This window comes from Tenebrio molitor, chromosome 9 (assembly GCF_963966145.1).
Source record: "Tenebrio molitor chromosome 9, icTenMoli1.1, whole genome shotgun sequence".
In the NCBI taxonomy this organism is placed as follows: Eukaryota; Metazoa; Arthropoda; class Insecta; order Coleoptera; family Tenebrionidae; genus Tenebrio; species Tenebrio molitor.
Window position 1 is genome coordinate 7990426 of NC_091054.1, and position 25450 is coordinate 8015875.

General features: G+C 38.2%; 5 protein-coding genes and 1 long non-coding RNA gene across 11 annotated transcripts in view; 1 reads left to right on the forward strand and 5 right to left on the reverse strand.

Annotated features, from left to right (window-relative positions):
• Nucleotides 1-1350: 1350 nt before the first annotated feature.
• Nucleotides 1351-2600, reverse strand: LOC138139231 (myb/SANT-like DNA-binding domain-containing protein 3). 4 transcript variants are annotated; one of them, XM_069059434.1, is made up of 4 exons: nt 2413-2600; nt 1931-2287; nt 1758-1877; nt 1351-1704 (listed from the first exon to the last, which is right to left on the reverse strand). In XM_069059434.1, exons 1-4 carry the CDS (start codon nt 2450-2452, stop codon nt 1448-1450), a joined length of 774 nt encoding a protein of 257 aa, XP_068915535.1. In that variant the 5' UTR covers nt 2453-2600; the 3' UTR covers nt 1351-1447. The 4 variants fall into 4 exon arrangements, with proteins under 4 accessions (XP_068915535.1, XP_068915538.1, XP_068915537.1 ...); XM_069059437.1 differs by having other exon boundaries at nt 1931-2340; XM_069059436.1 differs by having other exon boundaries at nt 1931-2346; nt 2401-2600.
• Nucleotides 2601-8316: 5716 nt separating this feature from the next.
• On the reverse strand, nt 8317-10889 carry LOC138138561 (zinc finger Y-chromosomal protein 2-like). The gene is made up of 2 exons (XM_069058546.1): nt 10811-10889; nt 8317-8948 (listed from the first exon to the last, which is right to left on the reverse strand). Exons 1-2 carry the CDS (start codon nt 10887-10889, stop codon nt 8317-8319), a joined length of 711 nt encoding a protein of 236 aa, XP_068914647.1.
• A 2381-nt stretch (nt 10890-13270) lies between these two features.
• On the reverse strand, nt 13271-15271 carry LOC138139232 (uncharacterized). 3 transcript variants are annotated; one of them, XR_011162244.1, is made up of 5 exons: nt 14080-15266; nt 13879-14019; nt 13675-13815; nt 13467-13614; nt 13271-13406 (listed from the first exon to the last, which is right to left on the reverse strand). It is a non-coding gene; the product is annotated as an uncharacterized lncRNA (long non-coding RNA). The 3 variants fall into 3 exon arrangements; XR_011162245.1 differs by having other exon boundaries at nt 13467-13611; nt 13879-15271; XR_011162243.1 differs by having other exon boundaries at nt 13879-15269.
• Nucleotides 15272-15615: 344 nt separating this feature from the next.
• LOC138139229 (gastrula zinc finger protein XlCGF26.1-like) lies at nt 15616-16972 on the reverse strand. The gene is made up of 2 exons (XM_069059433.1): nt 16777-16972; nt 15616-16710 (listed from the first exon to the last, which is right to left on the reverse strand). Exons 1-2 carry the CDS (start codon nt 16816-16818, stop codon nt 15769-15771), a joined length of 984 nt encoding a protein of 327 aa, XP_068915534.1. The 5' UTR covers nt 16819-16972; the 3' UTR covers nt 15616-15768.
• A 20-nt stretch (nt 16973-16992) lies between these two features.
• Nucleotides 16993-20283, reverse strand: Exo70 (exocyst complex component 7). Its single transcript, XM_069059426.1, has 14 exons — nt 20154-20283; nt 19896-20095; nt 19685-19850; nt 19418-19617; nt 19246-19360; nt 18969-19198; nt 18753-18918; nt 18509-18702; nt 18276-18455; nt 17953-18187; nt 17685-17901; nt 17529-17637; nt 17343-17476; nt 16993-17295 (listed from the first exon to the last, which is right to left on the reverse strand). Exons 2-14 carry the CDS (start codon nt 19944-19946, stop codon nt 17193-17195), a joined length of 2100 nt encoding a protein of 699 aa, XP_068915527.1. The 5' UTR covers nt 19947-20095; nt 20154-20283; the 3' UTR covers nt 16993-17192.
• A 190-nt stretch (nt 20284-20473) lies between these two features.
• The window catches only part of stet (stem cell tumor), a 49081-nt gene continuing 44104 nt past the window's right edge, over nt 20474-25450 (forward strand). Inside the window, exons 1-4 of the mRNA XM_069059430.1 lie at nt 20474-20609; nt 20826-21101; nt 21334-21357; nt 21410-21574. Of these exons, the coding sequence (XP_068915531.1) occupies nt 20868-21101; nt 21334-21357; nt 21410-21574 (423 nt within the window). The 5' untranslated portion in view covers nt 20474-20609; nt 20826-20867. The remainder of the gene's footprint in view (nt 20610-20825; nt 21102-21333; nt 21358-21409; nt 21575-25450) is intronic.

Below are 25450 nucleotides of genomic sequence, written 5' to 3' on the forward strand. Positions count from 1 at the left end.
TCACTTTGAAGTTTTTCTTGTGACATCAAAAAAGCAGGGAAATTGCATTATCGAGTCAAAAGTTGGGATATATATTTAATAAACGCCAGTTCACACATTTGTCAATTAAATGTCATTTGTGGCCAAGATTCCATGTCCGGAATAGTACTTATTTCTGAGGCACATTGTATAATTCCCCGGTTTCAAGGGTGTCTGAAATATGTACATATTGATCGTAGTTCACTTTCGCTCTTTCGTCACCACTTCTTTTTGCACGAAATATTTGACAGTCGAAGTTACGCCACACGTTAAAGGAAACAAACAAAAGCAAGCACCAGGCCACTCGACTACAAAAAAATGTAAACATGTTATCACAATCAAAAAATGCTGTCACGTAATTCATGCAATTTTTATGTAAATACCTGTTATTAGAGAACTGTCACTTGCATATCAATCATATCATGCAACAGGTACCAAGTATAATCTTTTTATAGGCTACAGTAAAAACGATCTTGTGTCAGTTATAAAACACACAATCACACTAATACGATATGACATTGCAAACAAGATTTTAGCCAAGACACGGACTTTTGTTTTCCACGGGTAACTTTGATGGCATTTTTGTGGTTATCTGGTGAATCAGTAACCTGGCGCATCCACCATTTCTACTTTTATAGAAAGCATCACATTTTGTTTTCTACGTGATGTAATACCGGGTGACTTTTGATGATTGAAATTATTTTTGTTCGGTTGGCATAACATTTACCATTTTATGTTGGTACTATCGGCGCCATCGAAATGTGAACGCCAAATTTTCCTAGTGTGTGTTGAAGCATCAATCATAGGCGTGCGTTAATGTGACAGATTTGTGACAATTTTCACAAACATAATTAGTCAACAGATTTAATTTATTTTTAAACAATATACCTGCCACGACACTTGACCGATATGGGAAAAGCGAGGGCTGTTGCCAAACTCGACGAAAATTGTAAAAATTGTAATAGAAAGTTATAGGTAATAGAAATCTTTTCTTAACTTCCATACATATAGTACGCCAGTGAACAAAGTTTTATTTAATGTAGAACAAAACAGAAGACGTTTCTATGGCACCAGAAATTCGTTCACATTTCGTTGGCGCCGATAGTACACTTGACTGGTAAATTCAAATATGACGATTCAAAAATTAAAATAAATCTAATTTTAACTAAATTTTAACCTAGAAAGCGAATCAACAGACAACTCTTTGACAAATGACTAGATGTATCAATTATTCGGGAGTGCCAACCCACTAAATTTGGAAAAAACAATTTTTACAAAATAATTTTTTGTGAAACATCCACATAACTGAAAGGTTTAACGTACAATGAGATGTATGTATTACTGTAAATATATTCTTCACGTTGACATATTACGTCATTCGACTCTTCTCAGTTTTAAAGTAAGTCGAAACCAACGAACTGCAGCGTCATCATTTCAACAAACACTGTTTCCGCAGTTGTAATATCTCCAACTGCAGTTTGTGTTCTTCTCTCATCTGTCTGAGTCTTTCTTCGGCTTCTTCCTCTTGTATCCTCAACACTCGGTCGTGTTTTTCTTGCATATGTTGCAGTTTGAGGGCGTGTTCTTCAAGAAAACATCGTTTTTGCAAATCTAGGAGATCCTGTTTTGTGATGTCACCTCTAGACGCTCTGTGTGTCGCAGGTTCGACTACTTTCCGAACGTCCGCTTAAACAACCGCTATTGCAATTTTTTGAACCAATAAATGGTGGTACACTAACCATCCGCAACTGGCGTAGAATTTGCGGAGCCTTCCGTGTCAGAAAACGTAGAATTTCTGTCGAGGACTTGATTCTTTTCGAGCGAATTTTCAGTATACTCTTCTTTCAGATCCATCATATCTAAAACATAAATTAAAGGTGAAACGAACAACGCACCATCCCGTTAAATTAACCGTCAAAGTCGCCTTCGTATTCGTAGTGGATGCTCGAGCTCTGTCCCTCGTCGTCGATGGCGAAATCTGGAGCGTACTTTTTTACCGTTTTATGTTTTGACAATTTCTTTAGGTTGTTGTATTTGTTCCGCAATATGCTCGCCGATCGGGGGTTCTCTATCGTTCCAGGCAAAGAGTTAAACTCCTCTGCGATCTTTTTCCAAGCGTGGTCCTTCATTTTGTTCGAGTTCGTCCCCATAAGTTTCGAGTCGATCTGGTTTTTGTACTTCTTGATGAGAAACATGAGAGCTGCAACTTCGTTTTTGGTGAAGTTGGCTGATCTTCGGCGCATCTTCTTGTCTTCGGGTTCCTTCATTTCTCCAGAAACAAAATTAATCTTGATTACTAACCCGACTAAATCGATGGTTAAACTAAACCTTGGAAATTACGAATTAATTGACAGTTAAAGTCCTTCACACATAACCTCCAACCGTTTTTTTTACCTGGTTTCTGCAATCCGAGTAATGATAGAAAAACTTGCATTCAAAAAAAGTCACAATTTTGCTAAACTGCGTTCACAATTGATAAAGTTCATTTGCTAATCGTCGATTAAACCAACAACGGAACTAATTATGCTAATCGACGTTCAACCAAACCTAAAATGACCTTGACAAGGCTAAACGTTGTGGAGTACGTTCACAATTCGAAGTCAAAATACCTACTACCTGAGGTAGTGGCACCAAAACAATTTAGCAGTGTTATTTTGTTCGGTGAGAACTGAATGATGAATTATTTAATTAATTTCTGCACATTAAAAAAATTAAAATGATACAATAGTACATTTGACACAGTAAAAAACTGAAAACGGCAAATAAAACATGCATGGCTATTTATTATATTTTATACAGTATAAAGTGAACAGAAAAATGGCAAATGCACAGTGTATTGTAATCTGCACAGTAAATGCTCAATAGATCAATAAAAGTGATTTTACCGATTCGACATTTGAACTGAATTAAGTTTTATTTGTTACTGTACTATTAAGTATATCTGATTTAAGTTTTGTACTTTTTTCTTTAATATGTATTTGCTGCACACTTTACACTTTTCGTTGTCTATTATTGATTCTGTCGCGTTTATTATTGTTTTACTGAACATTTATTATATTATTTTATCATTTTTGCTAGACATTTATTTCCCACGAAACATATTTTTACTGTACATTTATTATATTCTATTCACTGAGCTGCGCACGTAATTAGTTCTCAAGTAAAAAATAACGAAACAATTGAAACAGACGTTTCGTTACTTTTTCTGCTTATTTGACGAATGTTTCCTTTGTTCGTGCCTGGTCAAGTCCCTCTTGTGTTTTGCTGTGTACGAACATTGACAACAAGGAAACCATTTAATATCATTTTCATTCGCATGGATGTTGGTCTTGTGAAAATTTAAATTTGGCTTATACTTCGTCTTGAAGGGACACTGTTCACATTCAAACCACTCGTTTGGTGCGTGCATTCGTTTAATATGTCTGCTGAGGTTGATTTTCGATGATGTAACGTACACACAATTGTGACACTTGAAAGACTCCTCAGCGTGAGTTCTAGACTGATGTTGTTCTAAACCGATTTTAGATTTTGCCGTAAAAGAACACTTGTCACAAGTCTCGGACTTTAAATGTGACGTTTTCTTGTGAACTTTTAGGGCGTATTCCAATTTCGTCTTGTAAGAGCACTGTTCACAATGAAACCACAACACTTCTTCATCTGTGGTGTGTTTGAGCAGTGCATGTTGCTTCATTCTGTACTTTTGTTTAGTCTTGAAATTGCATTTGTCACACCTGAACCACTGAATGTCGTCTTTGGAAAAATGTAACAGTCTTTTGTGTCTATTCAAATCTGATTTGGTTTTAAATCTGTTGTGACATTTGTCACACGCGTACCACCGAACAGCGTCAGAAGTGGTATGTTTAAATAACATGTGCTGTCCCAAAATTAGTTTCGTTCTCGTCTTAAACTGACAATTGAAACAATAAAACCACTGAGCTTCTTCATCAGATTTATGTTGCGCGTTCACGTGTATTCCTAAATATTTTTTGTATCTCGTCTTAAAAGAGCAATGATCGCACTGATTCAACTCGATGCGAGTCTCAAACGCCAACTTTGCTCTTTCAAAATTATCGCTTCTGCTAAAACATGACGATTGCAAATGCTTCATCCAAAACAGGATGGAATGTGTTTCGAATGTGCAAGTTTTACAAATGTAGCTTTTTACAGTATAGTTTGTTTTTAAAGAAGTGCGCAAAGACTCGAGTTTTTTTCTGTGAAATTCTCTGATATGTTGATTGAATATTATCATCAAATCGGTTTCAAAATTGCAGAATTTGCATAAATATTTTTCCAGGGTGGTTGTTTCGCAAGACGACGGTTCCTTTTTAAAACGATGGCGTTCCGCATGATTTATCATGAAAGGCGATTTTGTAGCAAATCGACACTTGCTGTACTTGTGACTAGTTCCGTGAGGATACAAAACGGAAGTCCAGTATATTCCAAACTTGCTAATTCAACCTAGAATTTCATTCATTAATATTAATGGAATTGTCAACTTATGAGAATGATTTAACTGTCACTTCATACGTTGGCTGAATCTAGCACAGACATCGTTTCGTAAATCACAACTCAGTTGCATACCTATCTAGGCAATCACGTGATATTTATGTAAACAAGACAACTCAGAAAGTCACGCAAATACTAACCATTATGTAACGGAATAAAAAAAATTGTAATAAAAAGCGAAATTTTTTAGATTGTCTTAATTCACTAATTTCTTTATTATCCTCTCGATGTTTTTCCTCAAATTATTGAAATGAAAAACACTGGAGTTTCTTGTTTACATACTGTCAAAAGTCATACGTTTTGAGGGTACGTTCCATATATTTATCATATTCGTAAGTGTTCGATATGTGGGTGCGTTCATAAATATTTTAATATTAAACACTTTGACAGCTTTTGATGTTCAACCAAATTTATGGTGATTTTGACAAGGTTAAACGTCGTGGGGTACGTTCACAATTAATACAGGTTTATGATAAATGATTGTCCCATCGCAGTTGGTGTTGAAAACGCACACAAATTTTTAATGTGCCGCCAGCCTCGCAACGTTAGACAAACTAGTAGACAGATTTCCACTACCGCCAGTATCGTCACCTAGTCTCACTCATGTTATGAGGCTTGCGACACATTCAACTATCAACTGCAATGGGATAATCATTTATAAATTATAATAACACCGTATACCAATATAAAACAGGGAAAAGCAGTAAAATCATTTATTTTCGGTTCAAAAGTTTTACTAAAGTAAAAAAATTACAAGACAAAATTTAAAAAAAAATTCGTCTTATTTAGTGAATATTCCCGGTGTATGTATATCGTCAAATTCTTCTTCTGTTTGTATCGTATTTGCATTGACAACAACGGAACCATTTAATTCCATTTGCACGTAGTTGGTCTAACGAAATGTATTTTTTTTATATCTTGTGGCACTGCCGTAAATAGAGACGGCAGTGCTTGTGGTATAAGAAAACTGGTCACGTTCGACCATTCGTAACGTCTTTACGTTCATTATTTGGTTTTGGATTTGTACTGACATTTGTCACTGACAACTTGAGCATTAAAATCATTCTGCTTCTTCATCAAAATTCATGTCGAGCCATGTGACGTTTTAAATGATATTTCACCCTTGTTTTATAAGGGCACAGTTCACACTGAAACCACAACGCCTCTTCATTCGTTACATGCTTGAGCTGTGCATGTTCTTTCAATTTGTACCTTCGTCTCGCCTCAAACTCGCATTTGTCACACTTGAACCATTGAACCTCTTCTTCAGGAACGTGTACTTTTGCGTGTTTTTTCAAATTGTCTCTGGTTTTAGCTCTGTACGAACATTTGTCACAAGCAAACCACTGCACAGCTTCAGATGTGGTATGTTTAAATAACATGTGACGTTTCAGATTAATTTTTCTTATCGTCCTATACTCGCAATTGAAACAATTGAACCACTCCGTTTGTTCGTCAGACTTAAGTGGAGAATCCACGTGTACCATTTTCTTGTGAACGTTAAAATTGTATCTGTACTTCGTTTTGAAAACACACTCGTCACACTGAAACCACCTGACGCGGGTTTGTTTTATTCGAATATTGCGTCGGCGGTTCTCATTTAAGTCTTTGTTAAGAGTTGAATGTTTAGCGATCGCGTGTTGCTTTAGGTTGTAAGTTCGTTTCGTCTTGAATTCGCATTTGTCACAGCTGTACCACTCGACAGCGTCTGCCGAGAGATGAGTTTTCTTGTGTCTTTGCAGACTGAAATACCTTTTACACTTAAAGTCGCATTTATCGCAATGAAACCATCTCTCGTCATTGCAAGACACTAAACCTACGTTTTCAAAATTTTCTTCTGCATTAAAACACGAACTATCCAAGTGTTTCATCCAAAATAAGACCGAATATGTTTCAAACGCGCAATTTTGACAAATGTAACTTTTCACTACAATGTCTTTTTTCTTTTGACCTGTTACACAATCGATGTTCTTTTTGTGAAATTCTTTGATGTGTTGATTAAAAATTATCATAAGGTCGCTTTCAAAATCGCAGACTTTGCAGTAATACTTTTTTAAATCATTTGTCCGGCAATTAAATAATTTAAATGCGAACTGATGATATTTGTCACATGTCAGGATACTCTCAGCATCTTCCAAATTTGGCATTTTTATCTAATAATCTGAAAATTTGATTTCGCGTCAATACAAAAACTAATCACAATATGGACAAAATACGCAAGTCTTAGCTTATCTACTTGTCACTTTTGACTTGTTAAATCAAGCACAGACAGCACTTTCGACAATTACAACATACTCGACACATATTTTGATGTTGATAACCATATTACATTTTATACGTAAAACAAATACTCACCATTAATTCTAATAGAGAAGGAAATGTGTACTTAAATCCTACACAACTCTGTGTGGTTTTCAATTACGTGAACTTCGTTTATTTAAAAATCCATGTTGTTTTTGTGCTGTCAAATATCAAATGTTTTGGATCTTTGGGTGCGTTCATAATTAAAGCAATGGGTGGAAAAACAGCGTTGTTATTAAAATTTAAACAAAAACGTTCCTCCAAAATTTAGCATCTCCATTGCTATACGTGTAAATAATTTCTTAATCTTTTTATTAGTAGATTTGGAATCTTAATCTTGTTCTACCAAAAAGTTTGCTTAAATTTATTGAAGGTAAAAGTAGATGGCGCAGAAACTCGATACTTGCAAGGTTGGTAGAACTGACTAATTTGTATAATAGGTTGCCTCGTTGAAAATTGCGGGGCGGGGGGGAAAGTAACTCGTGACCAAAGAATATACCAAGAGGTAAAATCAACCCAGAAATTTTGGGTGTTCGAATAGAACCTAAGGTTTATAAGCTCCGTGGAGTTTATTGGGTGGCTTTTTGGGATTTATTCTAGCGAAGGAACACCTAATGCATGATCGACAGACTCTGTAGTAAAAGTTTAGTACACTGTGACGTCACGAGTAACTTTTGCGGGGGGAAAAAATTCAGACTATTGCTTTAAATGGAAACGAGGCAACCTATTATACAAATTAGTCAGTTCTACCAACCTTGGATACTTGCCATAAATAAAATAAAGAATTGTCTTTATTTTATGATACATACTTGTTTTGTTATTGTAAAAATGTGAATCGACTGTCTATGTCCGCCAGTATCTATAGTTAACAGTCCAGGGTCAGGGTACGTTCACAAGATGCTACAAATTTTCAGGTAGGTTAATATAATAATCACCCTATTTTTTATAGTGATCCAGAAATTCCCGATAATTTTGGGTTGGTGTTCACGAGTGTCTACTGTTGTAAAGACACGAGTGGGTCACTAACAAAATTATCTGGAATTTCTCAATCACGAGGGCAATTCGATATGAGTATTCACCGAATGATCGCTGCAACTTAAATTTAGGCCAAATTAAAATTATAATCAAGATATCAATTCATTTTTAATTAATATTGTTAATAATAAGGTGTTTTCTTCAAATAAATGCTATAAAATCTCTGATTTGACTGACATGTCAAAAAATTGTGAAAAAAATTATCGATAATTTGTTGCCGTGAAAAATTATCGCCTAATTCCAATTTGATTGGTCCAATTTTAAAAAATAGAGCATTTTCATTGGCCAAATTTTTATGAGGTGAATACTCGAAATAACTTTCGGTTTTTTAATGTTGTAAAAATATTATAAATAAAAACAAGGTAATTAATAGGTATCCAGTTATACAATTTCATACTTCTTAATGCCTTATTACGGTACAATATGTCATACTGTCAAAAAAAAGTACGTTCACAATTACTTGTTTACAAAATTTTTGTGCATCCGCCGCCGATGCGACTCCACATTCTGCCCCCACTTGGTCTTGTACTCGCACAGATCGCACCCGAACCACTTGAGATCTTTCTCATCGACGTGTTTCGCGATTTTGTGGGTCCTCAAAGCGCTCTTCCTCTTCGCCTTGTACTCGCAATACTCGCACTCGAGCCACTTTATATCTTTCGCGTCCGCGTGTTTCGCCACTTGATGCGCCTTCAAGTTGCTCTTGGTCTTGGTCTTGAAAGTGCACTGCTCACATTCGAACCACTGTACATTCTCGTCGACCGCGTGCGCGGAGAATTCGTGCTCTTTCAGTCGAAATTTTCGCGTCACCTTGTACTCGCATTGACCACATTTGAACCACTGGACGTCCTTGGAAGAAAAATGAACCGGATCGGTGCTTCTCGTCTCTAGATGCGTGGCAATTTTGTGCCTGCTCAGGACAGACTTTGACTTAGCTTTGTACGCGCACTGTTCACATTTGAACCACTTTATGTCTTTTTCGTCGGTGTGCTTTGCGATCTGGTGGGACTTAAGAGAGCTGATTTTCTTCGCTCTGTACGTACAACTGGTGCATTCGTGCCATTTGATGTGGTCCGGGGCGTGTTTAGCTGTTTGGTGGCGTCTTAATTCAGATTGTTGCTTAGCTCTGTGGTCACACTGATCACATTCAAATGAGTTTTTTACAGAAGAATCACTCAACTTTCTCCTAACATGTTCTAACTTGATGTGTTCCTTCAAAATTCGGATCTGCTTTGTTTTAAAGTCACACAAACTACACTTAAACAAATTGTCTCCCTTGTTGCTTTCATGATTTAATTTTTGATGGACTTTGAGATAACCTCGTAGCTGAGTCTTAAAACAACACTGACTGCACTCAAACCATTCGGCATAATGCTTTCGACATTCTACTGTCTCATGTCGCAGCCATTTCAATACTGAATATGTTTCAAAACTACAATTCTCACAATCGTAAGGCCTTAATTCGTAATTGCTTTCCAAACCTTTTACTTCATATTTTATGCGGTGAGATTCCCTAATATGTGTACGCAAATGTACAAGAAAGTTTGTTTGGAAGTCACACCCATTCTCATTACAAGAATATCCCTCTAAAATAATTTGTTGACAGTCACATTTCAAAAAATGTTTCGCTGCTGTACTATACAGCCCCAAATTCTGCATTTCGAGATTTCTACATCTCTCCTTTCGATAAATATCATAACTTTTATTCACAATTCTTCAAATACTGAATTATGTATAGGTAAGTTATTTCCGAAAGAGACGACAAAAGTGTTTCATAACCTCAATTACGACAATTATTTTTCGCCGCGATTATTTTCAGTGCAAAACCATAGAAGAAAAAGTACGTACTAAACTTCGAATTAGTCCTTCAAGTATGTCAACAATTTATTATTCAATTATTAAACATTGACAATGTTTACAAATTACTATCAGATGATCGTGCTCAGAGGTAAACAAACTTTCGTTCAAATCACGGAATATAAGTGTCACAGGTGTTGAAATCAGTGCAAATGTAGAGAATAGTTTTCTCAAATCTTGAATCTTTATTTAACAACAAATGAAGAGATAAATCCAAAAGATCAGATTAACCTCAAAATGTCAATGAATCTGTCAAATCTTAGCCGCGTTCACAAACTGCTTCTGCTTCTAGCAGTTCTAGCAGAAACATTTGTAAATATATTTTTCAAATAAATTTTACTTCTAACATCACAGAAAAATAATCTATTTTCGAAGCCCTGACGATAGGTATAAAGTTTGAAATGTTTTCTTAAAACGTTTTGTAAATGATTGCTGTTTACCCACACTGACCACATTAGAACCATTTAGGATTGAAGTAAAAGTTATTTTTATCACTTTTTATATAGGTACTATACTGTTTATGTGTAAATTTTGAAGTTAATGTCAGCGCAGTGCATCCAACTGGAATTAGACGAGATGAGCTGTCGTAAATAACGAAGTACGGTGTGATCAAGAATGACTGAATCTGTTGGTGACAATGAAATTTGGCAAATTTGAAATTTACCATCAAAGGTTCATTTTTGTAATAGCATAAACATAACCGGCATAACCAAAAATGTTTTTAATGTAGTCAGCGCAAATTACGAGACAAAAAACCACCAGCACTTTTCAATTGTTTCATTGCCAACAGACTCAGTCATTGTTGATCACGCCGTAATTAAATTAAACAGTTAAGATGGATAAGATGGATTTATTATCACCTTGATAGACGACTTTTTAAAAGATAAAAATTGAATTAATTTCTGCAATTGCACACACCTTCCTTACAGTGACCACCTAAGTTTCCGCGAAGAATGCAATGAGTCGCACATATAGAGTCCTTCAGTTTCAGTAAGCCCACCTCGAAACTCAACACATCGCAAGTGAATCGCCTGACTCGCACATGTGCTAAAAATTTACTATGAAGACATCTCCCGACAGATTAAATACTCACCTGTCTCTTGCACCGGCAAAGTGTTGCCATTTAAAATGCACACGAGGGCAAAAACCACAACCAAGACGATTAACTTCATGACACTCTGATTTGATATTCACTTGCTCCACTTTTTACGGAAATAAAATTTTGGTGGAGCAAGTTGTCGACGAGGGAAGGGGATTTACCCCGATGTGTTTTCCAAAGGTACAACTATTGAGTTGAAACTTGAATAACACCAGAGAAGTGGCGATAACGTTAACGGCGCTATTTTGGTCATAATTTGACGGGTTTTTGTTAAACAATCGGTACTACAGATATTATTGCAGTTTAAATTGCAGCAATGTGAAATTTTGTGACAACAAAGCTGTTGCAAATTTTATTGTTGGGAATTAAATTCATGCGTTAATAAAATTTCTTATCTTTCGATAAAATGGGAAACACTTGGAATGTGTTAAATCCGTAAATCATATCGGCAAAAGAAACGAATATAAATACGTATGTTGTAATGATAAGAAAAAGTCCTGAAAATAATTCATTAGCATTAACCTCGATGACGTTTTTGACATTTGCATTTGACGCTTCAACAATGGTATAAGTAATACAACGTGTCTCAGAAATAAGTAGGACAACAAAATTTTTATGTATCATTTTTTCGAAATATAATTTTCATTTCAATATTTTATTTGTTACTAAATTGTAAACGTCATTTATTCGAACTGTCACTTGACGTTGAAAAGTCATTTTAACTGGCTAGTAGCGTTAAATTGACAGCAGACCAGTTATGAATTTAACAAGTTAGTAGAGAAATTTGAAATTTGGAAAGGATAGTAGCGTTTTTAACATTTGAACATTTTTATTTCTTTGTTTCATACAAATTAAAATTAAATGTACAATTAGAATTTCCGCTAATGTCGAACATTCCTGAAGCGGAAGTGAATTCGCTCGTCATTGGACAATTAATTGTAGAACCTCCCGAAGTGGAAGCCACATTTGTCGAAGTGGAAGCCACATCTATTGAGTTTCGTCCAGGAAACATTTTTTTCGCAATTTCAATTTTTTTATTGATAGAATCATCCACATAACCTTCCGCAATTCCACTACTTTTCCATCCTCCCGCACGTTTTAGTGTCAAAATATCTCCACCTGCATCCACAACCATTGTTGCTGCTGATCGGCGAAATGAGTGAGCTGTGTATAATTCAGGTTCTTGTAGCCCTAAGTATGTTGCAATTTTTTTCGGTACACCGCCAATAGTGTGCTGGCCAACATTGAGGGAAATACATTTGCCATTACGGTAGGTTAAAAAGAAACGTAATTGGTCTGCTTGACGAGGACGAAGAGCTGCATATTTTCTGTACAAAACACAAGGTTGAAAACTGCAGCCCTCATCTGTGATCGCAAATCTCCTTGTTGTTAAATTCTTTGTATTCCGTAAAGTGACGATAATATATTTCTCAACATCTTCTACGTCCTTCACCGTCAACGAGAGAAGCTCGTCACACCGGCAAGCACCAAAAATTCCAAAAATTGTAATCACTTTATATAACAACCAATAGTCATCAGGAGCTTCAACAAGAAATTTTTCCACTTGCTCTTTTGTTAAAACCCTTGCCTTCTTCGGCACGTAACGCTCATTTTTTCTCTTGAGAAAAGCAATTACCTTATGAAATCTACAAATGTCAAGTTAAAATATCACTTTTTTGACAACGTCTGTAATAGGAAAACAAACCTGCGAACTTCAGCAGTTTCTTTAATTTCCAGGCAGCTTTTTAACATGGACCATTTCGACCACAAAGAATTGGGGCTAAATTTGTCTGATAGTTGGTGAAGATACACCAAAAGAACGTCTTCCGTTACACCAGTTACGTTATTGTTTTTCTGCCAATTTTTAAATTCTTCATATTCTCGTTCATATCTTGCTGAAGACTTCGCTGGCAGTAAACTAGAAGCCACGTTTATAGCTTCCTTTTTGATTTCTTCTGGTACGTTCATTTGAGAAAAAATCTTGACGGAAATAAACAATTTGAACAAACGGCGCGTTGTCATAGTAATTGTACTTCTAAGGTTTCTGAGTTTTGAGCAATAATTTGGAAGAAAACAGAATTTGATCATTTTTAATTTTATTTAGTTGTTTACAATTTAGTAACAAATAAAATATTATACAAGACACGCCAGGTAACTGGTTTTACTGGCTCAAGGAGGTAACTGACTCGTCTTCGACTCGTCAGTTATATCCTCCATTCGCCAGTAAAAACCATTTTACCTGGCTTGTAATGTAAAATACTATTCCCCCCCATAAATTAATTAGCTGTCTATTTACTCGCATTTTCTAGTTATTTGACCCAATGACAGTGACCGTGAAATAATACTTTTTGCGCGATTGTACTCTATTTGGTTGTTTACCACGTCTGTTTCCAAGATGGTAAGCTCTGTTTACTCGTTGCTAACGATAAACTCGATGGTAAGTAATTTTTGGTGTTCTAGAACGGTAAGTAAAGTTTATTCAAAATTAATCGATTATTATAATAATTTTTATGTAGACAGAAGTTGAAGACAAGATGTGGAGGCACTTTCTGGAAACTCATAAAGCTCTTGTAGTCGGCTTTCCTTGGCGCTGCAATGAAATAGCATTAGCAAACTTGCCGCGATATTGGCATTGTCAAAATTTTCATACCCCGCATTTTCCCTGTCTTCTTGATTAGGTACACATTGAGGTTATTGGTTTCGAAAATAATTCTTCATTTATGTAGACAGAAGTTGAAGACAAGATGTTAGCACTTTCTGGAAACTCACACGGCTCTTGTAGTCGCCTTTCCTTGCTGCTGCAATGAAATAGCATTGGCAAACTTGCCGCGACATTGGCATTGTCAAAATTTTCATACCCCGCATTTTCCTTGTCTTCTTGATTACAAATTGAGATCGTTGGTTTCGAAAATTCTTCATTTATGTAGACGGAAGTTGAAGACAAGATGTTAGCACTTTCTGGAAACTCACACGGGTCTTGTAGTCGGCCTACCTTGCCGCTGCAATGGAACAATTTTAGTAACAGACTTGCCGCGACATTAGAATTGTCAAAATGTTCATACCCCGGATTTTCCTTGTCTTCTTGATTTCATATTGAGTTTGCTGGTTTCGAAAATTCTTGATTTATGTAGACAGAAGGTGAAGACAAGATGTTAGCAATTTCTGGAAACTCACACGGCTCTTGTGGTCGGCATTCCTTGCCGCTGCAATGAAATAATATTAGCGAACTTGCCGCGACATTAGTATTATCAAAATTTTCATACCACAAATTTTCCTTGTCTTCTTAATTACACGTTGAGGTCGTTAGTTTCAAAAATTCTTTATTTGTGACGCACCCCGCATTCAAAGTTTCTTCTACAATATCCACTTCGTTTTCGGAATCACTAATATCACTCATTTTACTGCTTGTTTTTCAACACAACTGGCGATATTTGCGCACAAAAACTGCAATGGCGGTAGTTGTTTGCAGATTGCCTTAGAAACGCGATACAAAAATTGACATTGTGGCAACACGATGTGAAGGGCGTCGTATCGCATTGCATTCTAGTTAGGAATGTTTTGTAATAAATATTCAATCGCGCAAAAAATCTCATAAGCATGACGAACGTTAATGACAATGTACGGATCTCAGACAATATTGGAGTCGTCGCAAGCTCCTCCTCCAAACAATTGTCTTCGATCCGTACATTGTCATTACCGTTCTTTATACTTAATATACTATTTTGTAAAATCAACAAAACAAAATTGTGTTTTTAGAGTACAGTTTTTCCGCCCTGCGGCCGAGGTGTAGTTTTTAGTTAGTTTTGTCCGACTCCACAAAGCAGATGTTTACGTGTTGATTTGTGAAAATGGCTAGTTTATTTTCGAGTAGTGAATACATAGATATTGTGTTAGTGAATGGTGAAGCGTCGGGGTGCTCTGCGAGTCTAGAGAATTTCTGTGCTACTTCTTATGGGGGTACATGTAGGAGTTGACTTGGTATATTCGATCCCAATTGACACAATTGAAGTTTTAAGAAAATGGGTGGAAAATGCTGTCACAACAATTTGCAATAATAGAAGAATGCTGGAAAATGTGGAAGAATCATTTCGGCGGCGCCTTCATTATTGTATTGACAATAACGGCGGTCACTTTGATCTTTGAACACTTCTTGTAATGGTTAGTGATTACTGGTTACTCTGATTACTTCATGAGAATAGAATTTTTACGGATTAATATACTAATTTCAGGAGACATTTTGTCATTATTTGGGTATGGGCGCTTCATTAGGGTCAGTTTAAAATATTTATTATTAAAATTGTTTCCATTTAATATCTACCATATGATTCTCTTTTTTTTCTTCCACCCTTATCATAAAGGTTACAGCAACGGGTGCGGTAGCCGCTGTACTTATGTTCGCAAGAAACAAGTGAAAGTTTTCTTGCATTTGTTTTTTGTTCTTCGCTTGTGGGCAACGGCAACGCAAGTAATCTCCATAGGTGGGTAACGAAATTTGTGCCAAATCTTTCAATAATTTTAATTGGATAACTATAAGATTTAGGAAAAAAATATATTGTTGCTATTAACGAGTTCTATTACCAGTTAAAATTAATGTACTTCTGAGACACGTTGTATATACAGGGTGTAATCGAAATACACGGAATAATTTTAACCACGAGCTACTGGCTTTATGTAGAACTCGGAAAAAATATTTAAAAAATTCTATGTCAAAAAATAAATTGTATAACCCTAACCCAATCAAATTTCCCCCAACCATTAAATTTAGTATTTGGGCATTTGGGGTCCTGTATGTAGCGTGGTAATAATAATAATAAATTTTATTAAACGTAATAATTTCATTGGAATACAGTTAATAAATACGCAACGCAGTAAACTATAATCTATATCCTATGGGTGATAAAATAATAACATTGAAGCTTGTAACGAAAGCTTATCAAAACCATCACAACAATTTACTCGAACCCGGCGTCCTTTTTGTGTGTTTTTAAATGCACCTGCAACTGCTGTTTTGTTCTGAACTCCTTGTCGCAAACGTCGCACTGGAACTCCTTCAGATCGAGATGAATCTTAACGTGCACTTGTAGTTGCTGTTTGAAGGTGAACGCTTTGCCGCAGTACTCACAACTGAAGGGTTTGTCACCTGAATGCACCAACTGATGGTTCTGCAGCTGCTGCTTGAACTTGAAACTCTTGTCGCAATCCTCGCACTGGAAAGGCTTGACGTTGCTGTGCATCTTCAGGTGATTCATCAGCTGCTGTTTCAGCTTGAACGCCTTGTAGCAAATCTCGCAGACGAATTCTTTCGTCTCCGAGTGCACCTTCTCATGGTTTTGTAGAGTCTGCTTGAGCTTGAAGCTCTTGCCGCAGGCGGCGCAGCAGAAGGGTTTGATGTCAGTGTGCACCAGAAGGACGTGCTTCTGGAGCTGCTGCTTGAATTTGAACTGCTTGTTGCACATCAGACACTCGTGTTCGCGGACGTCGTTGTGGCTTTTCAGGTGGGCGTTGAGGAGCGGTTTGCGTTTGAACTTTTTGTGGCAGAAGTTGCATTCGAAGGGGTTGACTTCGCTGTGGACAGTTTCGTGGGTGCGGAGCTGTTGTTTGGTCTTGAAGTCTTTCGTGCAGATTTCACAGATGAAGGACTTGCCGGCGTGCTCAGATTTAACATGAGCGCTGAGCATTCTTTTCTGTTTGAAGATGGCCCTGCAGTTGACACAAGGGAACTGCTCGCTTATGATGTCGATTATGAAAGGAGTCTCGTGTTCAGGGAAGTGTGGGGCTACGTCATGGAGTCGCTTGTGTTTTTGCAAGTGGCTCTTCTGACGGAACTTATCCAAACAGATGGGACACTGATAGCGGAATTTATCATTACTGTTGTCCAGATAGACGTATGAGAGCTGAAAAAGTTCGCAATCTTTAGTTAATTGAGCCGATTCGGCTTCCAGCATCTTAGGTTACCCAACTGTCAATGTCAACGTCAACGTCGCGGAAATGACAATTATCATTGATGAATTTATCACACGAAACTAAAGGGCTCTCCCCTTCGGCCCTTGAACCAAACAGTTACTTATTTAACGTTGAACCATTATTTATCAGCTGATTTGACAGCTAATTGACAGCCTGACAGGTTGCAAGGGGAGTTACTTAAATAAAGCATTTTTGCAATAACAGCCAATCGATTGTACTTCTGCAACATTTTATTAGGCATTTTTCCTATAAATTGACTATCAGTTAACTTGATTTATTGATTAAAAAAATTCAATAAACAGCTGATATTTGACAGTTGAGGAATACATTCAACCCGCACATTTCTCTTCATCCAAAATATTTTTCTCTCGATAATCATTTCATATTTCTTAATGGGAAACATACAAATATATCACGCAGCTACATCGAAGAAGCGATCGATAACTGCTGACACCTCATCGGGTTTGTGTTTTATATATTTCTCTGGGTTTTTCGTAAATTGAACAGTAGCGTACCTGAAAAAATTTACGTAGTCTCAACTACGACACTCCATAGCGCTTACGTATTATAAAATGAGTTATATTTGGGGATGACGAGCTCCTTATTGTCTCTCTTAATACTTTCCCTCAATTCCACGTCCGGTATAGAGTACCCTCTTTGAACTTTCGCTATATCCTCAATTTCCTTGTTAAAACCCTACAGACAAATCTTATTTTTTAACCATTTGATCGTAAAATTATTCACTCACAGCGAATTTTTCCTTAATCACGGCTCTATCTTTGTCTCTGAGTTTCTCTCCGTGGAACAAATTTCCTGGAGATTCGTCGCACCAGATGTAATTCAGAAGCTTCCCCCAACTATGAAACCAACATTTCAGAGGGCGCCACTTCTAGACGTAACTCACCTTTGCGAGTACGCTTTCTTGTGTTCCTGGATCGAAGTGTAATAGTACTCCTCACACTTGGGCTCGGAAATTAAATACAACTCCAAAAGTGAGCTTCTTTGCAATGACTTCAAGACGTAATTGTTGTTATTTAACCTAAAAATAGCCTTCAAAGCCGCATCGTTATACTGTTCGCTTTTACTGATGAGAGTGTGATTCAACTGTACTAGAACTTTCTCTACAATTTACAACATGAAAAATATGAAAAAATAGTGTTACGAAAAATTACTGATATACAATCCCAAGAGGGCCTTATTTATGTCAGCGGCTTTCAGCTTGTCCAACTGTCTCGCATAGCTCGGATCTTGTGCCAAAACCATGCCGATAGTGTCGGTGTAGTCCAAAAGTTGTTCCAGAAACATTATGACGTTACTTGTCAGTTCGTGGACGGTGCCGTCGCTCGGTAGTTGTGTCACAGAGTCTGATCTCAAGCTTTCTATGAAGTCCTCCAGAGCTTTTGACCCCTAATGTGACAACAAATTTGACATTATTTAAAAACAAATGCAGTTGGTAACACTGTCATACTCAAAATTACCCAGAGAGCGCTCTTACCGTGGAATGGAGCATCCCCAAGATGGAGTCAAACTTGGACTTAACGTTCAGATCGCATTCTTCGACGGTTCGCTCGAATTCCGGCTTGAGCGAACGCAACTGTTTCAAAATGGGAAAGACGACAAGCACCGTTCCGAAATCGTGGCGACTTATGCATTTTTTAGCACGTGACACGATATTCTACCAAATGAGTTAATTTTGTCTGTCCAATAATCCACATCCGTCATACTTACTTCACCATCTTGAACTATGGTGTCCATGGCCTCCCTGACTATTAATTCGAAGACGCGGGGTTGATGTGCCGACGCGATGATTCCCTTAATCAAAGACTGCTCTACTTGCATCAATTTGTGCAAAGCAATAACACAAATCAGATAATTCTCCATCTCTTGTTCGTTGTCGTATTCCTCCCCATTGTACGACGCATCTGGGGAATTTTGATATTTTAGTTGCCGACACTGGTACAGATTTTTTTACCGAGATGGGAAGACGCCCTTCTGGTTCCCAAAGTCAAGCCCGTCGAGTGTTCGAAGGTTTGAGACGCTTTCAGCAACATTCTATTAGCTTTGCGTTCAAAAGCGTGGTGTAAGCGTCTGGTTGACGGTTTTCTCGTCGCTTCGTGTCGATTTTGAAACTTGGGGCGCTAAATCAAAGTGGTAAGATTTTGTTTTGCGCGGTTGGAGACGACTTTACCAACATTGGAGAGCTGGCAACACCGTGAACGCTGCCCCCGCTCACAGACTTCTGATGGTTGCGTAACATGGTGAGAGAACGTTGCAAAACCGCCCCTCGCACCTTCCCGTATACTGTCAAGTACTCGTCGCGACCGTTGTCCAGCAGCCAGTTGGCTACTTTGATCAAATAGGATTTGGTATGTTCGGGAATTTGAACCGGTGGGAGTTTCAACTCCTTATTGCCTGAATCTAAGAGGAATCAGATTGATTTTAGTTGAAAAAAATATTATCATTACCATCCAAATTGATTAAATCCAGGAGTACTACAGGCAACATAGGAGTATTGTATTTGTCCAGAATTGTTTTAAATTCAGAGTTGAGTTTGTCACTGCCTTTGAGGAACAAAGTGCTCTTGAAAAAAAAAAACATCACTATGTACAAGGTTGAAAAAAAAACCTAAGTACATACAACATTTTCCAATTCTACACTTTGGGGGATGTGTTTTTCAAAATATTTTTGAGCTTTGGACAGTCTGTTTAATGAATGAAGATACTCTTCTAAGTCAACACCACCTTCTCCTGGCCCTTTTTCAATCACACTTTCTACCTCACTGGGTACATTGTAATAACTAATAACATTGTCTAACAGTACCAGCGTGCGATCAATGTCTGTGGGACAAGTCAAGGATAAATTTAAAAAAAAGCGATAACGATGGGGGGCGTGAATCAAGGATACTTTGTTGCGACTTTTGCAAATTTTCTGTATCGTTGTAAACAGGCAAAATTGTGTCTTCAAGTCTAGACAAACGCTCTTCAAATGTGTTTAAAATCGTATCGATTCCTTTGGTTAGCTGCGAGCTTTTTTTCAACCGTTCCGTTAGGAGTGACAAATTCGCTTTCTCCTACGACAACAAAGTGAGGTTATGTCACTTGATTACATTATTTACCTTTTCTAGCTTGCTAGTAATCTCAAATGTCCTTTCTTCGATGATATTCATTTTGTATTTATTAATGTTTCTCGTATAGGTCCGAATATTAATTAATAATCCATTAAATTCTTTTTGTTTTGACACATCACAATGACATTTTCCACTAGACGTCACATTTCATAATAAACAAAAGTACAAACCCGACAGAAATTAAAATACTAAATGGATTTAATTTAAATTAAAGGTGATACCGGAAGTGTGTTAAATCACACTTACGATGACTCACTGGCTTGCGGCCCTTGTAAGTTTTCGTCTTCAGAATCGCACAGTTCACTCGAAAACTTGCACCGATCCGCTACGTTTTAAAATCAATGAAACCCTACAAGTGAGCGCACGATTTTCCCCCTAAAAAGGATAATACATTAGGGAGCTTTTATGAACGAGATTGCAGCAGGATCGAACCGCAACCTTGCAAGGATGAATTTCTACAGCAGGGAAATTTCGAGTTGACGTTTGGGGAAAGCACAAATACCGACAGTGCGGAAAGTGTCGAAGGGAAAGTGGCTTGTTTTTGTTGTTTTTCGCCTTTTTATGCTTTTTTTCTTTAATCCGCGCACCGAACCTGCTCAGTTTTCTGGAAAAATTCGAATTTTCTTTGAGGGAAAATAGATTTTCGTCCATTGCCACTCAAAAGACTGCATTCAATAGAGAAATTCATTTTAGTACTTAGAGGTAAGTACTAAAGTTCAATCGAATACTTCACACTAGATCTTTTCGTGTTTTTTTTTTTTTAATTATTTTAACGTTTATATTTAACACTTCGATTCAGTTAAAAATTAATCGTGTTTCGTAGACAAAATATATCTAAATGTTAACTGATTTGTCGATAACTGTTTGAGTGATGAGAAAATGCCTTTTTTATTGTTCAAATTTAATTTTTTTATTCAGATTTAGCCGAGGCGCAAACCGGCCTATGCAGGGTACAGTACTATGCTATCACATTCGGCATGGCCCCACAGGTTGTCGCCCTCTACGACCATACTGAGAACTAGTTTGACGCATGCACAGTCCGAAGAATCCGGTATCGAACCCGGACATATCGCAACAATCACCGGATCTTTGGCTTCGTTTCCGGATCACGACCCGGATCATTACGACACTGACCACACCGATTTAGCGAGCGAATCCGACGAAGTCGAACTGAGAAGAGTTCTACTAAGAGATGTAAATAAATTCTCCTCAAAACAAAGACTCTTTCAGTGTTCTCTATTTTTTAATTCTTCGATTCTTCTCTATACTTCTCACTTTCCTTCCTACTCTTTTCCTGTGAACATTAAATTTGAATTCTTCTTATTCCTGTGTTTTCTCTTTTCTCTGGATTTGTCACACTTTTCTTTCCACTCCTTTCCCATTAACGGGTGACAATACTTTAAGTATCAACTGGTTTTTTTTTCAGCAATGGCGCCAGTTTTTCGACAAGGTAAAACCCCGACTCTTGTTTCTTTTTCCCTTTCCTTATTCCGTATGTTCAGTACGACCCGGAGGGCTTTGGCGAAATCCCCTGGTCCGACCTGATGACAGCCATGTCCGATCCGGAATTCCGCCATCGAGTAGGCACCGGAAAGCGAGAAATTCTGTTGGAAAAAGCTAGGGTTGCCACCACTCCAGCCATAACGTTCCAAGATTTCGTCAACGTGGTGAGTTTTTTGTCCAACTTAATAGCTTTCTTTGTGCGTCGTACGATAAAGGGGTCGATTTTTTGTGTGTTTGTTTGTTCGCTTTGTATTGCGCACCCCATTCGTATAGAAGGTTTGATCAAGTCGATCTGGACAAAAACAACTCCATGGAGGGTGTAATTGAAGTCAAGCTTGTTCAGTTAACGCAATTATTCGCAGACAGAAGGGGAGAACACAAAGACTGTCAAGTGTGGGAATTTTTGGTCGATGGGGTTGGCACCCCGTCGAAAATTTCAATTAAGCCCGCCGTATCATTGCATCCTGTCATTACCGACATTACCTCGCGGTATGCACATTTATGTCCGTTGGCGCGTCGTCTGCATGTTAAATGCACGTGATGACCTTTTTAAATTCGTACCCTCGCATTTCATTATTTTTCCATTACGGCGTAATTTGTTTATAATCGCGGCCGGTTGGTTTTTCGACGTTCGAAAACCGAAAACGAGGCTGATTTATGGTAATGGGGGCTTCGAAAGGTGCCACGCTCTAACAAATCGCCCCCCTAATTCATCTGATTAACCATAAAGTTAACAAACCGCCCACGATAATGACATTTTTCAAATTCCTCGTTAGTATGACAAGCAATAAATAACACGGTCAAATCCGGTACTCTTTATGCCCGTTTCACACCGACAAAGTAGTCACAACAGTGAGTCGGTCCGGCCCGTGAAAGACGCATTTTTTCCGGACGCATTGTCCCTCGCCTTGGAGGGGAGAGGACCTTGTCGAGGTGTGTGGCGCACCCCGGGGTGGCACAATGTCTCACTCGAAAATCTCACATCCAGACCGACTAATTGGGCCTGCCTGAATGCCGCAACTATACTTGCGAATATGTCATACAAGCGATGGTTGTGACCGCCGCTCCGGTTTACTCTACGCATTCACTTTTCAAGGAAAGGAGTGGCTGATGTCAAACGTTCAGGTATACAGACGCCCCCACGTCATTTAATCGCGGTGGGCCTAGCTGGCCAAAGCCTTTGATGTCTGGCTGTTCGGGAGAATCGTGGCGATAGATTTATTATGTCATTTGTTTATTACTCCAGGCACGTTGTGGTGGAGGCTTTTTTACCTTTTTACCAGGACCGTATTTGGGAAAGGCTGACGTTCATCTGTCTCGGCTTAAAGAGGAATCATACAATAAAAGTACACTTTTACAAACAATGTCGTTAAAGAATTATGATATTACATAACATTTTCATAATAAAAATATTTCGGTATGATTGTCACCTTGAGCGGGTAATTAGGAACGTCCTCCTCTAGAGCACTTCGACGTGCACCAAAAATGAGATCTTTTGTTTTTATTGGTAGTCTCTCAAATTATCAGTTTAATATTTGTGACCGATTTCGACTGGACGTGAGAGTGGTGAGCATGCAGGTCTGTGACACCAGGGCCCCCAGTAACAGCACCACTCCTGCACCTGGTGACCCGTGAGACTCGGCGAAATTTGACAGATATGGAGAAATGTCATCGGATCGCCGCCTGCGTTTAGAGTCCGCGGCAAAAATCCCGATGATTTGTTTTTGTCGCGATGAACCTGGCGAATTCTTCGCATTGCGACGACGGTCGATTTCAAGGCCGAACGCGGGTGGTGCACCTTCATCAGAGGCCCACTACCTACCTGAGACTCACTCTCTCTCGGCGAGGAGATAAGCCCACTGCGAAAATGATTGCACCGGCACTCAGGAAACTGGTTTTCGGCGAGTCTTGTAGATGTGTACGGTGCGAGATCAAAAAATCCAACCGCTGATTAGTCAATTCCACTTAATATCGAAGCGAGCGGATGGATTTGGACAAGGGGGCGACCGAGCGCACCGTTTATGACAACGATAATCCGTCTTAACGACCGAACAATCGGGATTGTTTGTGACGGTGGCGCTACCGCGGCGATTAGTCCAATTAATTAAGCCGGCTCGCCGAAGAATTTCGTTACGTCACGAGATGACCAAAAAAGGTGGAAGAATCTCCATTTGAGACTTAATCAGATGCGGCTTTTCGTTTTGTTGGATTCTCGGAATGCCGGAGGGCTGCACCACCACAGTTTCTTGTCGCCACAGACTAAGAACTAAGCGAAAAATTAACGAAACGTCTGTCCTACTAGATCATAGATGTCTGCACTTGCGAAAACGGCGGCAAATTTGAACGGATCGTGTGTCGGTTGAGGATAAAGCAACGACAATTAATAAAACGCGTCTCGGTGGTCTCTGTCGGAAGAAAAATGCGGAGGGAGTCGGGTCGGGTATCAGAGGAACATTAATAAAATATTAAAATGTGTCTTATTGTTATTCCTCGCCTTCATCAAAGTGGTCCGTGGAACAGGCGCGCATCGCCCGGCAACTGCGATGACGAGTGGGTTGTCGGCGGTGTTATGGAAACGGCATATTTGTATTCATAACATGGGAGCCATGGGTGCAGCACGTTTGTCACTTGTTATCGTCAGATCGGCGCCCTGTCCCAGACGAGATATTCCCATTTCGTCTCCCTATCGCCGAGACATCGATGCCCATCTTCAGTACCGATCGGTACCATCGCACATATTCAATTAGCCTACCAGTACGGCGCGATAGCCCAAGACTCCAAGTACCTACTACGAGTCAGTACCCCCGAGTACTTCCACGGTACTGCGATTTTCATGACCAACTCCAAATCCACAAGAACCAGTGTTGACTTTGTGTGGTGCCCCCTGTGAAATGTCCGGTAGGTACTGATTGCAGTACCGCGATTCAGAGTTTTGGTTCTGAACTCATCAGAGTTGCATTTCGTGGACAATACGTCGATTGTTGATGGCTTTATATCGTCGGTGGTGCTCCTAACTTGTGAATTTTTTTGGTCGCGTTGGTAGTACCCATAGCGGCAGAGGGGTCCGAGTCAGATGGTTAATAACACTAATTTGTTGGATTGGAGAGAGACAGGTGCGTCAAGGAAAGGGACAAACGGAACTGAGACCGCCCTTTTATTGGATTTTGGGTGGTCAATTTGTGTGTTCTTTTTACTTGGATGTCTCTCTTTTCGGAAGGTGCTCACGTGAAATCAGGCGTTAATTATGTGATTTTTTTTTATTTCTTTACGTCGCCGATCATAAAAGATCTTGGAACTGATGTGTAGTAATAATAATCATATTATTAGCCAACATATCAAAATTAAAAGTACATAAGTAAATTATTCGTAAATAGCTGAATTAAAAAAAAAAAAAATTTTGTGGAAAAACAGGGAAAAGAGATTGAATTTTGCTTGTCAAAAGTATATTATTCAATCGACTATTGCTCCCTTATTAGGCAACGTATGGTACTGAGTTTGGCATCGTTGGATTCCTCTTAGGGAGTGAAATACTAAAGTGAATCTTTGATAACCGTATTTTTCTTATCCAAAACCTTTAAAATATTTTTGACTTTTGGTGAATTAAAATGAAAAATTTGATTCAAAATGGAACGGAATGAATCAGTTCGTTGGGTCATCAAGAGTTAACAAGACTGTACTTCTTGTCTTGGCGTTTCCCGTCGACCGGTCCCGGATTAATTTAATTACCGTCCGGAACATCAGATTACGAAATTAATTGTTTCCTCCTGTATGTATTTGTATCGAATTTAACATATAATTGCATCGAACTTCCCGTCAGAGTTGGTGCGTGCTGCCGTCGCAAAAGGATTAAACAAAGTCAAGTATAAAAAATTAAAGAAATTAATTAAAGGTGCAGTCCTTTGAAGTGAGCGCAACATAAATAAATAAGTAAGTAAATAAATTAGTTTCGTGGCCGAAATTAAGGATGACAGTTTCAATTATCCTTTCCGAAAAGAATGATAAATCATTTATTGGATTAATTTCTTCATCATTTACTCCAA